This window comes from Aegilops tauschii, chromosome 6 (assembly GCF_002575655.3).
Source record: "Aegilops tauschii subsp. strangulata cultivar AL8/78 chromosome 6, Aet v6.0, whole genome shotgun sequence".
NCBI lineage: Eukaryota > Viridiplantae > Streptophyta > Magnoliopsida > Poales > Poaceae > Aegilops > Aegilops tauschii.
This window is the reverse complement of record NC_053040.3, coordinates 479,609,780-479,625,172: the sequence shown is the minus strand read 5'-3', so window position 1 is coordinate 479,625,172 and position 15,393 is coordinate 479,609,780. Positions and strand designations below refer to the sequence as shown.

At 45.4% G+C, this 15,393-nt stretch overlaps 1 protein-coding gene across 1 annotated transcript; it reads right to left on the bottom strand.

Annotated features, from left to right (window-relative positions):
- LOC109756503 (uncharacterized) lies at positions 1–6,415 on the bottom strand. Its single transcript, XM_020315360.3, has 15 exons — positions 6,162–6,415; positions 5,857–6,096; positions 4,868–5,182; positions 4,618–4,725; positions 4,293–4,485; positions 3,715–3,977; positions 3,458–3,587; positions 3,263–3,336; positions 2,867–3,112; positions 2,722–2,795; positions 1,959–2,050; positions 1,545–1,627; positions 949–1,020; positions 662–787; positions 1–347 (listed from the first exon to the last, which is right to left on the bottom strand). Exons 1-15 carry the CDS (start codon positions 6,297–6,299, stop codon positions 291–293), a joined length of 2,211 nt encoding a protein of 736 aa, XP_020170949.1. The 5' UTR covers positions 6,300–6,415; the 3' UTR covers positions 1–290.
- Positions 6,416–15,393: the final 8,978 nt, after the last annotated feature.

Genomic DNA, 15,393 nt, shown 5'->3' with positions numbered 1-15,393 from the left:
TAAAACAAGTAGGCTTTTTTACTTGGAAGCACCAGCCAAGCAAAGCATGCACGAACGGAGAGTCGGGGAGGGTTATGTAACATATCTACACTCAACTGCGGGTCCATGTGTTGCTCGCCCCGCGCCTCACCGGCAAATGTTTCGCTCCACCCTCTCTTCTTTTGCCCTCCGATTGGTTAGGAACAAAACTGGAATTATGTTGTACAAACAAATCGAGCTTCCAAAACTTCCCGGGCGCAAACTCACCGGGAAACCACCCAAGTTGCACAACGCTGCGCTCCTCTCCGACTCTACTCTTCTTCATCGTCGTCCTCGTCGTCTTCCTCCTCTTCAGCTTCCTTGAGCCACTGCCAAGGAAAATGAGTGACAAGTTAGTATGCTCAAGACAAGCAACCATCTCAGTGGGATTTAGCTTTGACAAGACATCATCATGTTTGAGACTTTGTTCTGCCAGCACAACGGATGGCACAAACCCAGTGCCGGAAATACAACCACCATCATGCCAGGAGCTATTATAAATACAAGACACGCGGTTTGAATCATTCCCTCTGACAGAAGGGTTGAGATCATAAAAAACTACAGAAATAGAAAGACATAAACAGGCCAGGTAAATCTTACGCAAAATGGAAAAGGAGAACTCAGCTTAGTACAGTGAATATACCTTAATAAAAGCATCAGATTGTTTAACAAAAACTTTATCGGACTCGTCGGCATTTTCTTTTTCTTCCGCCCATCTCAAAATTGCATCTTCACTGACTACGTCCTTATCATAGAGGTAAGGCAAGACCTGCGTTCAATACAAGATTATCAAAACCAACAAAAACAGGATCATCAATTCTCAAACAGTGTACATTACCCAGCAGTGCAAACAAAACTACATATGTGCATCCAAAAATAAATAAAAATGGCACAGAACTCATCTGTAATCGAAATCGAATAGTTCTTTACCTTTGAGAACAGTGGAGAAAATTCTTTTGTGATATCTTGGCACATTTCCTCAAACTTCAATAGTATTTCCATCTAAATCACCATCACGAAATAATCCATTTAGCCCATGTCAAATACAAAAGACAAAAACAACTCAATAAGTCATAAAAATCCATAGGAAAACCCTGTTTTCAAACAGGACCTAAAACTTGACAACCACAGAAGAGGCCCTTCCAAGAGTCTCTCGTGCACCAACACAACAATTTGGAAATCTAATCACCACAACCACCATACTATATGCAACCACATGGCAAGAGCGGTGAGCTATCTCAAAATCACCATACTATATGCACATTGTGCAGATCAACATGTCATCAGGTCAAATAATTATATAAACGATTACTTCAGTAATATAATTTGCATATGCTCGAATAGCTGATAAAGGAACCTATGCTGACTCAATATGGAAGATAACTGACATGATTAAACCTGACAACGAACACACTGGACGCAATACCATTTTAAAATCAATAAACCTGATGGTATTTTTGAATTTTCAAGCAGATGTTACTCATGCAGACTTCAAGGTATTTATCCAGTATATCCTCGAGCCATACCTCCTCATCAACTGTCTTGGTGTAATTGCGTAAAAGATCCTTCCACTTGGCAAGTGCGTCGGCAGTTGTCTTTAGAAGATTATCTATATAAAGAGGGGGAGCCGGACAAATAAGCTTTTATTACCTTTCATCATGAGATCTAACAGCTATAGGAAAAAAGCATCCCATATCAAAAAGCGCATGACCCCAAAGTTCCACAGTTGGGATGAAACTGTCATGTTTGCACTTTGCAATTGAGGAAATGTAATGCTTTATGCAAAATCCTATGGACTTTACCACACTAAGCTCCTCTGTGAACTGGTTCTTTACTCTTACGGTTAAACGACCAAATGTCGTAGCTAATGATCAAATCATTATCCCAATTTGACATGCATCATGGTTCATAAAACTGCGAAGCATCCTTAGAAATCATACCATTAGTAGATTGTGCAGCGACTAATGCACCCCTCATGATCGAATAGAAAACTGCTCCAGCACAATCAGCGTGTTGAAGGCTATAAGATAACCTGAAAAATAAGCACAAATTTGCAAACACAATCAGCATTATGACTATAAAAACTAGGCAAAATAAAGAATGGGCATACTCTATCAGTGATGTGAAGGATTAAACAAAACATTCTATACAACTAAGAAAATCATCTGGGCAGAAATCAAAGATACTAGTTAATTATCGACAGGCCGTAAAATTAGAACAAGGCACCATAAACAACTTTCATACTCTATACAAGCAAAGCTAGTGCTTGGGAAACAGAGTGTTAATCCAAATTCAGATGCTTAATGAACATTACCAGCAAAAACAGTTTGTGGTTTTACACGGTGTGAAAAGCATGGCTGCAATATTTCTGCAGAATAAATTGTATATGGAACATTACTTCCAGCTACTTCAATGTTCCATATGAAAAGAAGTGATTATATCTCATCTTGAATTCTTGATATGTAGGAGTATATTTTAATTCTTTTTCACAAAACAAAATGTCCTTTGTAGCAAAACTGCAATTTCATCTGCTTGCATATCATTACTGTCTCAAAACGAAAATGAGAACTATAGCGCATTACCCATAAGTAATATGTTGTCCAGTTCAAACCATACTTAGGATGGCTGACTTATATGTGTCATACTTGTTTACATTTAGTAGGCATTCACAAATATGTCTGTTGTGCAGAAAAGAGTTTATACCTGAGCGCATTGATTTCTAGTATCAAATTATCTTGATGAACCCCATCAAGTGCCCGCTGGAACGTCTCTTCGACCTAAGTAGGGTAAACAAATCAGCAAAGTGGAGACAAAAGGAGTATGAGAATCCCAAGTATATGCTACTAACTTCTTTCTCAAACTTAGTATAATCATCATCCTCAACCACACTGATCTCAGAATCATTGTCATGGTCTGCTTCAGATGGACGGTTGTTCAAGTCTTCTTCTGATCCTTCATCATCGTCAAAAGATACAGCATGCTGCAACTCTTGGAGCTTTTCTTTAGGAATCGGAGCAATCGATTGTCTCCACTCATCCTGAATTCCAGTATCACCACTTGCCCATATGTAACCAAGGACGCCAGAGGTACCAGTCTAAGCAATATCATAGACAGCAACCAAAATGATTATAAAATCAAGACATGACAAATGTATCACCAGGGTGCCTGGATATAATCCTGACAACCACAGTAACGCAAGCATGGATTATAGAAATCACTGCACCAACTAAGAATATAAGAATACCTCAGATGCCCCTAAGTCATCATCTTCACATATGATGGTTGGGTGGTCGGCATTACTCTTTGAGATGGAAAAGGCTGCAATATAGAAAGCCAGTTTGCTAAGTAAAACATGAGTGATACATTCAAATCATCATAAGAATAAATTGAAAATGCATGTATGATCAAGAACAGAAATTTTAGGGTAATGCAGACTTACGTGGACTATCTGTAATTCCAGAATTAGTGTCAGCATACTCAAGTTCCTCGTCACTATCTTCATTTGAAGGCTTGTTAAGTAGTGACACTTTTGAATAGGCAGGGACAACAACATTCTTTCCAACTTTAATCTGAAATGGTACAAATAAGAATTTAATCAATATCTGCAATGCTGCTGAATAGAAAATTGCAACTGGTTTATAGCATGTTCCTAAAGGAGAAGTGGATAGCATAGAGATGTAATATATAGCAACATACCTTAAATGACAATATGCAGCCAGGCTCAACAATTGCCCCTGCCTTTAGATGAACATCATCACAGACTAAGGAGTTACTCACTTTGCACCCATCTTCAATTATGACATTATCCCATATATAGGAACCGTGAATGAGAACGTTTTTACCAATACTGCAACCTTCCCCAATTACCGAATTTGATATCTTGCACTGCTCTCCAATACTTGTCGCATTGCCAATAACAGAATTCGCGCCAATTTGTGCAGAATGCGACAATGTAACATCTGGAAAAGATTTGATGAATGTGAACAGTTCATATGTAAAGGTGATGTTATATAATCACAGGAATCAACGATGACATATCTATAGACCTAAATGACAGGTAAAAGTTCATGCCCAAAAATCACAGTTTAAAACAGCCCATGGACCTTAAACAAGGAATTTTGATGAAACTATGAACTAATATCTATCTTCGTTCCAAATTAAACATATTGATTTGATAAATTCATCTAGATTTTGAGGCATGAATCAAGGAACGATATCAAACAAGGTACAGAAATAAATCTTTGTGGCTCTTTTCAGTACGCAACTACGCGTACCTGATGCCTTGTAAATTCCTTGGCGGTGAAGTTTCATTTCATGACAGTTACCAAAAGATAACACATCAGGCACCATAGGGTATGTCCATCTTTGTATTATATCTTTGCTCACCGCATCATAGCTCCTGAAATTATCTATTCTTGCAGCATAGCTGGAGCGTATTTCATGAGTATAGATTTTGTACCCCATAATCTGAAAGGATTGGCATGCAATTTGATTGTTACGAAAGAGACATGATAAGAGATGGCACTCAAGATACTGCACTAAAAATAAGCATCATGTTTTCCTGTCTTACATAGGTCAACTGGTGGTGAACGGACTTACATCGTCAACTAGTAAACCCTTTACAAAATGACGTCGGAGATGTTGATAGTCAAAGTTATCGGTGAAAAGACTAAGGACTTCTGGCGAGCAGATATCAATATAGCAATCCTGTCAGCAAAGGGGGGGATTTACTAAGATCAATAAAACAAGATTTGAAGTACTGGAGAATCATTGCCTTAATAATATAGCAAAAAATGAGCTTGGAGAAAATCATATATCTGTTGTTTAAATAACAAGTTTGAAGGCAGACCTCCATGTTATTATGCAACTGGAGAGTAGGATTATTGGCCAATATATCCTTATCAATTGTCACACACAGGTGTGAGTTATCTGCCTTATCCTCATAATAAAGTAGCTCCTTTGTCTCAGGAGCTATCGCCATAACAATTTCATCATTGCCCAAACGTGTCTGGTGCGTTAGGATTGAAGGTTTTGAATGCTTTATAATCATTGTCATAACAGCAAGTGGATCCTTTTTCCTTCTGTCCTTGTGTTCCTGGAGAGCATCTTTTAAGCTCATGTTGCTGATTGTATCACCACTGATGAGAACAAAATCACCATTTATCTACATAAAACAGACGAATAGATGAAACAACTGAAAGTGTAAACGAAATGTCAGGCACACTGTCAGTATGTGAAAAATTCAGAATAGAACAAGAAAATAAGACTGCGCTATATATGTGTTACGATAATTGAGGCACAAGCGACAGCTATTAGGACAAAACAAGGGCACGTGATATTATTGCTAAGCAGGCACAGCAATCACAGAGCTAAGTGCATGAAAAATATCAAAATTGAGGCATTGAGCTGAACTAATGTGTTCAGTATGATGTTATAGTTAAAACCTTGAACAACTTTTTTGGGTAATAGCCATCAGACAGAAAAATGAATGCTAGGTTTTGCTCTGGATATTATTTAATATCATCATTTTTCCATCACAATCTCTTGCTGGCAGTAATTATTTCCCAAGTCCACACTATTAAGGCAACCAGTACCAAATGGGAGGCCACTGGAGTGACCTGGAATGACATGAAATTATACAGTTTAAATCTACTTTCCTTCCTTGAATGAACTGGAATAACACCCCAAAATTTTCCCCAGGCTTCAGTTTCACATATGCTCACTGTCAGTTCTAGTCAACCGGCCAAGACAAATTGTTAAGCAGTAACATCAACAGACACTACAATTAATACTGCAGCCCTTCGTAATCCACAGGAAGGATGGAGATCAGAAACTCACAATGCCACGGCCATACATGACGCGGAGCGCGTCGCCTGCGCTGATGGCGTCGTGCGACTCGACGGCTGTGACGGCCATCTCCCGGGCCGCGGGCTTCCCTGTCCAGCCGGCCTCCTCCAGGTGCTCCTTGACCTGCTGCGCGTGCGCACTGCAGAAGACGAAGACCTCCTCCACCCCCGAGGTCTCCAGCCAGGACAGCGTGTAGTCGATCATCGGCACGTTCACCAGCGGCAGCAGCACCTGCGGGGACAGCGCAATTCAGGTGCCGCCGGGGGGTAGGGTTTCGGGGGAGGGGGATGCGGTACCTTGGGGCGCTCGAGCGTGATGGGGCGGAACTTGAGCGTGAAGCTGTCGGCGAGGAGGACCGCCTGGAGGGGCGAGCGCGAGAGCTCGTCGGCGTCGTCCCCGGCGGCGGCCCCGCCGCGGGACTTCTTCTGGGACATGGCGGCGGCGGCGGCGGCGACGGGGAGGGGTTGGGGAAGGTTTAGCTTTGGTCGCTCGCGCAGTCGTCGCCGCCGTGGCTCCGCTAGTGTGGCAGCAGGGAGGCGTAGTGGGTCGTACCTGGGCTTTGGAGCTTGGGCTTTTTCAGGCTTATAGTGGGCTGGGTGGGTCATGCCTTTTACCTTTTTGCTTTGTGTGGATGTGGAGGATTGAAGCACGGCCATTCGTTCAGCCCATCTGTGCAGATCGAACTTGCCTAAAAAAAACTGTGCAGATTGAACAAAGCTTGCATGCTCGATTTTAGGGAAAATCTGGGGGGAAAAGGCTTAGATTTTAGAGAATTTGAAATGTTTGTTTTTTATCAGAAAAACTGTCTTACTTATGTTTGCTTCGGTTCATCGACAATTTGTGTGTCTAAAGAAGAAACAATGATAATTAATTAATGTGTGAGCATTGACCAAGCTAGACTCTTCATCTGTAGTACTACGACTGTTACAGAGCATTTCTTGAGGTGTAATCGTAGACATACGATATGACTAGGTCATATCAACCAAAAGATAAAATATCAATCCAATCTTAGTTGACTCTGAGCACAGCACAGCATGATGTAGGTCTCCCTCCGTTACAAAATATAGTGCTTTTTTTTATTCCCGTGCTTCAACTTTGATCATAAATTTAACCAATGAGACTGACTGCGGCGGGAGCAAAAGTTATACTAATGAATTCGTATTCAAAAGAAGTTTTTAATTATATAATTTTTTCTCCCAACGCAGTCGGTCTCGTTGGTTAAAGTTGAACCTCAAGAAGTGCGGGCGCACTATATTTTAAAATGGAGGGAGTATTTGATTTTATCTTCGCTGTGAGACGTGCTTGATTGGGCATGTGGATGAAGCATGACGACACATGGATGGTATCAGTCGCATCACACATGTTATAGGGTTGGTTGAGAGCATCTAGTGATGAACATCTCCAACAGGCGCACAAAAGTTCCGCGCCTTAAAAAAGTTTTAACGCGTCACTGTAGCATTGTTAGCGTGCCGGGCCCAACGTTGATTTAGCATATGCCTAAAAAATGCGCGTTCAAAAAAATACGCAATATAAATTGTGAAGCACGCGCAATCCGGCGCCTAAATTTGCAGCACGAGCGTGCGTTTTTCAGCGTGCGTCCAACCTTCTTTTGCGCGCGCACTATTTTAGAGCTTCTGCTGAAGCTGCCTGGCGCCCAAAAAACCTAAATTTTAGCACGCGGAGTAATTTTTGGCGTCTGCTGGAGATGCTCTTAGGTCATACCGTCATTACCAACCCACAAAATTCAAACCCAAATTTGTTCTAAAAATTCTGAGAAAAAAAGTGTGGGTGTTCACATGATGCGTGTTTGTGGTCGCTAGAAAATTCAAGTAATGTAAGCACAGGTTGTGTGTGGGGGGAGGGGACAAAGCATGAACAGTGCAGGAAGATAAAAAGCACAAACGATAATATACACATTTGGCTTTGTCTTTTTTTTGTTATTCTTTTTTTTTAAGAAAAAAGAGGATGACCCCGGCCTCTGCATCAGGGCGATGCATACGGCCACCTTAATAATTATTCTCAGAAGACCTTACAAAGTCATATGCAACAGTAATACTAAAGCCGCCGTCTAAGCAACAAACTGTCGCTACACCTATCCAGTTGATGAAGGGGCGCAGATAGCCTGGGCCTAATACTAAACAGACATCGCAGTCAAGCCTAACATCTAAGACCTGAGACCCCAACCTAGCCACTTGCCGGGTCTGGGGCACACACTGGTCCGGCGTGCTCTCAGAGGCCGCCGCCGCCAACTGCCACTGCTCCATCTTCAGAACTGTACTGATGCATCAACCTTGCTCGGTCTAGCTATTGTCGACGCCACCACGGCGCCCAACGGCACCTCCTCCCTGCGCGCAAACAACTGAGCACGTCGCGGTCATCACTGATACACCTCAGCGCCATGCTGCCAAGTACCACCAGCCGACACAGCTTGAAGTCCTTGGAAGATCTGTCGTGCGTAGCACCTGCCGACCAGGCATGACAAAGCGTAGCACCTGTCGGTCAGGCATGACTTGACATCTCCACCGAAGCTCCGTGCAAGACGAAGCCGCTCCACCTCCTGCCTCTGACTTCCAGCGCTGCTCCAAAAACGATCCTCCCAAGAGAGAAACGACACCGCAGTGCCGCCATCGTCCGATCTGGAACACCAGATCCTAGGACTTGAATATGGATTTTTTTTGGCCTGCCTCTAGCGAAGAAGAGGCAATTATGATGTCGCGCCTTCGACTCGCTTCATTGCTTGTAGTCGTCGCTAGGTGGTCTACGGTACCATCGCAGCATATCCGTCACCTGCCTTCGACACCATCACAGTAGCCATCAGAAAAAAATGAAGGATCACCTCCTCACCCGAACTCGACGCGGCTTCATCGCTGATATGCAGCTTTGCGGATCTCCAAGGTGGCTCACCAAAGGTGAAGCCTTTGCCGTGGAACGAATCAAACCGGGGCAACACCCCGGACACGCCATCGCAAACTCCAGGTTTGGCACCCCACCACGACTAAGACGCGAAGGGGGAGACCGTACCTGCCATCCATCAACCATGAGCCCAGCATACGTTCGGTCTTTCAGATGTCGTCGATGCATATCACAATCTGCATTTGTTCTTGGACTATCTCCCAAGCTCCACGCTAACACTGGAGCAGACGCCATCGCAATGTCGAAACCTGAGGACACAAATCCACCATAAAGATGCCGCCGCCGCCACAACATCCCTGTTTGTTGCGTCGCCCTCCCTGGCGACACGGGGGAAACCCTAGATCAGCGCCGCCACCCCCCCTTTCCACCCTCCCCTTGGCTCGCCACCGCCGGAGGAGCGGCCGACAAAGGCCGCGCCGGCTCCGCTGAAGGTGGCGAAAGGGCCCTCTCATCTCCCTCGTCTGCAAATTTGGCGAGGAGGCTGCCAAGGACGGCACAGGGCGGGGCCATGGCAGCGCGACGGCTCGCGTGCGCGACGCGGCGGCCCGTGGCGGCGCGTGGAGGGAGGCTTGCTGCGGTGGCGGTTCGCGGCGAGTGGCTGGCTGCGGCGGCTGTGCGGGAGGCGGGCCGGCGCGCCAGTTAGGCGGACGGGCGGCGCGGTCGTTGGCCTGCGCGACGGAAGGAGGATGTGGCGCGGTTGCTCGCGCGGGGCGCGCGCGGATCTGGCCTGTGCGCGACGGAGGGGAGGAGCCGTGCTGCAGGGCGGGGGCGTGGTGGTGAGCGCGTGTCGGGCGACGCGAGGCTGCTCGCTCTCGTGAAGCGGTGGGCCTGCGTGACTGCGAGGGCGCCAGCGTGGTTGGGCCTACGCGCGGATCTGGCGTGTTGAGGAGGACGTCCCGGAGGCTCCGCATGGCTGTGACGGGGGAGGCTGCGGATCCGGGCTCAGGTGCGCGGGATCCGGTGCTGGAAGGAGAGGGACGGCACACGAGGGTTGCGGCGGGTGTGGCCACGCAAGGGGGATGCTGCGGGCGCGTCGAGGGTGCGAGGGGGCAGCCAAGTGCCGGGTGGCCTGGATCTGCCAGGTCGTCCATGGCTGGCGGCCCGGGAGGGGCACTGTTGGTGGTGCCCGGCTACCGCTTGTTGGAGCAAGGAGGCTCTGGCCGCGGTTGGATACGGGATGCAGGACCCGATCTGGTCTCTGCAGGGCCGTCGTTGGGGAGGCTAGCTGGTGGCCCTGCACAGCAACGGCGTGCTCGCTATGTGGGGGTGCGCGGTCCAATGGAGGTACGGGTCGACTGTTGGGGAACGTAGCAGAAATTCAAAATTTTCTACGCAACACCAAGATCAATCTATGGAGTAATCTAGCAACGAGGGGGAAGGGGAGTGCATCTACATACCCTTGTAGATCGCGATGCGGAAGCGTTGCAAGAACGCGGATGAGGGAGTCGTACTCGTAGCGATTCAGATCGCGGTTGATTCCGATCTAAGCACCGAAGAACGGTGCCTCCGCGTTCAACACACGTGCAGCCCGGTGACGTCTCCCATGCCTTGATCCAGCAAGGAGAGAGGGAGAGGTTGGGGAAGACTCCATCCAGCAGCAGCACGACGGCGTGGTGGTGGTGGAGGAGCGTGGCAATCCCGCAGGGCTTCGCCAAACACCGCGGGAGAGGAGGAGGAGGGAGAGGGGCAGGGCTGCACCGAAAGAGATACATTCTCGTGTGTCTTGGGCAGCCCAAACCTCAACTATATATAGGGGGGGAGGGGGCTGCGCCCCCCTTAGGGTTTCCACCCCCAAGAGGAGGTGGCCAGCCCTAGATCCCATCAAGGGGGGCGTCCAAGGGGAGGAGAGGGGGGCGCCCCACTAGATGGGCCCTAAGGCCCATCTGGACCTAGGGTTTGCCCCCTCCCACTCTCCCATGCGCCTTGGGCCTTGGTGGGGGGGGGGGGCGCACCAGCCCACTTGGGGCTGGTCCCCTCCCACACTTGGCCCACGCAGCCTTCTGGGGCTGGTGGCCCCACTTGGTGGACCCCCGGGACCCTCCCGGTGGTCCCGGTACATTACCGATTTCACCCGAAACTTTTCCGGTGACCAAAACAGGACTTCCCATATATAAATCTTTACCTCCGGACCATTCCGGAACTCCTCGTGATGTCCGGGATCTCATCCGGGACTCCGAACAACATTCGGTAACCACGTACATACTTTCCCTATAACCCTAGCGTCATCGAACCTTAAGCGTGTAGACCCTACGGGTTCGGGAACCATGCAGACATGACCGAGACGTTCTCCGGTCAATAACCAACAACGGGATCTGGATACCCATGTTGGCTCCCACATGTTCCACGATGATCTCATCGGATGAACCACGATGTCGGGGATTCAATCAATCCCGTATTCAATTCCCTTTGTCTATCGATATGTTAATTGCCCGAGATTCGATCGTCGGTATCCCTATACCTTGTTCAATCTCGTTACCGGCAAGTCTCTTTACTCGTTCTGTAACTCACATCATCCCGTGATCAACTCCTTGGTCACACTATGCACATTATGATGATGTCCTACCGAGTGGGCCCAGAGATACCTCTCCGTTTACACGGAGTGACAAATCCCAGTCTCGATTCGTGCCAACCCAACAGACACTTTCGGAGATACCTGTAGTGCACCTTTATAGTCACCCAGTTACGTTGTGACGTTTGGTACACCCAAAGCATTCCTAAGGTATCCGGGAGTTGCACAATCTCATGGTCTAAGGAAATGATACTTGACATTAGAAAAGCTCTGAGCAAACGAACTACACGATCTTGTGCTAGGCTTAGGATTGGGTCTTGTCCATCACATCATTCTCCTAATGATGTGATCCCGTTATCAACGACATCCAATGTCCATGGTCAGGAAACCGCAACCATCTATTGATCAACGAGCTAGTCAACTAGAGGCTTACTAGGGACATGGTGTTGTCTATGTATCCACACATGTATCTGAGTTTCCTATCAATACAATTCTAGCATGGATAATAAACAATTATCATGAACAAGGAAATATAATAATAACCTATTTATTATTGCCTCTAGGGCATATTTCCAACAGTCTCCCACTTGCACTAGAGTCAATAATCTAGTTCACATCACCATGTGATTAACACTGACAGGTCACATCACCATGTGACCAACATCCAAAGAGTTTACTAGAGTCAACAATCTAGTTCACATCATTATGTGATTAACACTCAATGAGTTCTGGTTTGATCATGTTATGCTTGTGAGAGAGGTTATTAGTCAACGGGTCTGAACCTTTCAGATCCGTGTGTGCTTTACGAATATCTATGTCATCTTGTGGATGCTACCACGCGCTATTTGGAGCCATTTCAAATAATTGCTCTACTATACGAATCCGGTTTACTACTCAGAGTCATCCAGATTAGTGTCAAAGTTCGCATCGACGTAACCCTTTACGACGAACTCCTTTTCACCTCCATAATCGAGAAAATCCTTAGTCCACTGGATATTAAGGATAAGTTCGACCGCTGTCATGTGATCCATTCCCGGATCACTATTGTACCCCTTGACCAACTCATGGCAAGGCACACTTCATGTGCGGTACACAGCATAGCATACTGTAGAGCCTACGTCTGAAGCATAGGGGACGACCTTCGTCCTTTCTCTCTCTTCTGCTGTGGTTAGGTCTTGAGTCTTACTCAATACTCACACCTTGTAACACAGCCAAGAACTCCTTCTTTGCTGATCTATTTTGAACTCTTTCAAAATCATGTCAAGGTGTGCGTTCTTTGAAAGTGTCATTAGGCGTCTTGATCTATCTCTATAGATCTTGATGCCCAATATGTAAGCAGCTTTATCCAGGTCTTCCTTTGAAAAACTCCTTTCAAACAACCCTTTATGCTTTCCAGAAATTCTACATCATTTCGGATCAATAATATGTCATTCACATATACTTATCAGAAATGTTGTAGCGCTCCCACTCACTTTATTGTAAATACAAGTTTCTAACAAACTTTGTATAAACCCAAAACTTTGATCACTCCATCAAAGCATATATTCTGACTCCGAGATGCTTGCTCTAGTCCATGGAAGGATCGCTGGAGCTAGCATACCTTTTAGCATCCTTAGGATCGACAAAACCTTTCTAATTGTATCACATACAACCTTTCCTTACGAAAACTGGTAAGGAAACTTGTTTTGACATCCATCTGCCAGATTTCATAAATGCAGCTAATGCTAACATGATTCCGACGGACTCAAGCATCGCTACGGATGAGAAAATCTCATCGTAGTCAACTCCTTGAACTTGTGAAAATACTCTTTGCCACAAGTCGAGCTTCATAGACGGTAACATTACCGTCCACGTCCGTCTTCTTCTCCATTTATCTCGGATTTCATGGCTTCTAACCATTTGTCGGAATATGGGCCCACCATCGCTTCTCCATAGCTCGTAGGTTCATTGTTGTCTAACAACATGACTTTCAAGACAGGATCACGTACCACTCTGAAGTAGCACGCATCCTCGTCATCCTACGAGGTTTGGTAGTGACTTGATCCGAAGTTTCATGATCACTATCATAAGCTTCCACTTCAACTGGTGTAGGTGCCACAGGAACAACTTCCTGTGCCCTGCTACAGACTAGTTGGAGTGACGGTTCAATAACCTTATCAAGTCTCCACCATCCTCCCACTCAATTCTTTCGAGAGAAACTTTTCCTCGAGAAAGGACCCGTTTCTAGAAGCAATTACTTTTGCTTCCAGATCTGAAATAGGAGGTATACCCAACTGTTTTGGGTATTCTATGAAGATGTATTTATCCGCTTTGGGTTCGAGCTTATCAGCCTGAAACTTTTTCACATAAGCATCGCAGCCCCAAACTTTTAAGAAACGACAACTTAGGTTTCTCCAAACGGTGTCGTCTCAACGGAATTGCGTGATGCCCCTTTTAAAGTGAATGCGGTTGTCTCTCATGCCTAACCCATAAACGATAGTGGTAATTTGATAAGAAACATCATGGCATGCACCATATCCAATAGGGTGCAGTTATGATGTTCGGACATACCATCACACTATGGTGTTCCAGGCGGTATTAATTGTGAAACACTTTCCACAATGTCTTAATTGTGTGCCAAACTCGTAACTCAGATATTCATCTCTATGATCATATCATAGACATTTTATCCTTCTTGTCACGACGATCTTCAACTTCACTCTGAAATTACTTGAACCTTTCAATAATTCAGACTTGTGTTTCATCAAGTAAATACACTCAGCATCTACTCAAACCATCTGTGAAGTAAGAACATAACGATATCCACTGCATGCCTCAGCACTCATTGGCCTGCATACATCAAAATGTATTACTTCCAATAAGTTGCTCTCTTGTTCCATCTTACTGAAAACGAGGCCTTTCAGTCATCTTGCCCATGTGGTATGATTTGCATGTCTCAAGTGATTCAAAATCAAGTGAGTACAAACGATCCATTTGCATGGAGTTTCTTCATGCATATATACCAATAGGCATGGTTCGCATGTCTCAATCTTTTCAAAAACGAGTGAGTCCAAAGATCCATCTACATGGAGCTTCTTCATGCGTTCTATACCAATATGACTCAAATGGCAGTGCCACAAGTATGTGGAACTATCATTACTATTTTATATCTTTTGGCACGAACATGTGTATCACTACGATCGAGATTCATTTTTAGATGCAAGACCATTGAAGGTATTATTCAAATAAACAGAGTAATCATTATTCTCCTTAAATGAATAACCGTATTGCGATAAACATAATCCAATCATGCTTAACGCAAACACCAAATCTCGATGGTAGAGGGAGCATGCGATGCTTGATCATATCAACTTTGGAAACACTTCCAACACACATCGTCATCTCACCTTTAGCTAGTCTCCGTTTATTCCGCAGCTTTTATTTCGAGTTACTAACACTTAGCAACCGAACCGGTATCTAATACCCTGGTGCTGCTAGGAGTACTAGTAAAGTACACATTCATATGATGTATATCCAATATACTTCTGTCGACCTTGTCTGCCTTCTCATCTACCAAGTATCTAGGGTAGTACTACTTTAGTGACCGTTCCCCTCATTAAGAAGCACTTAGTCTCGGGTTTGGGTTCAACCTTGGGATTCTTCACTAGAGCAACAAATGACTTGCTGTTTCATGAAGTATCCCTTTTGCCCTCGCCCTTCTAGAAACTAGTGGTTTTACTAACCATCAACAATTGATGCTCCTTCTTGATTTCTACTTTCGCGGTGTCAAACATCGCGAGTTGCTCAAGGATCATCATAACTATCCCTGATATGTTATAGTTTATCACGAAGCTCTACTAGCTTGGTGGCAGTGACTATGGAGAACCATCACTATCTCATCTGGGAGATTAACTCCCACTCGATTCAAGCGATTGTGGTACTCAGACAATCTGAGCACATGCTCAACGATTGAGCTTTTCTCCCTTAGTTTGCAGGCTTAAGAAACTTGTCAGAGGTCTCAAACCTCTTGACGTGGGCACTAGTCTGAAATCCCAATTTCAGTCTTCGGAACATCTCATATGTTCTGCGACGTTTCAAAAACCGTCTTTGGTGCCACAATTCTAAAC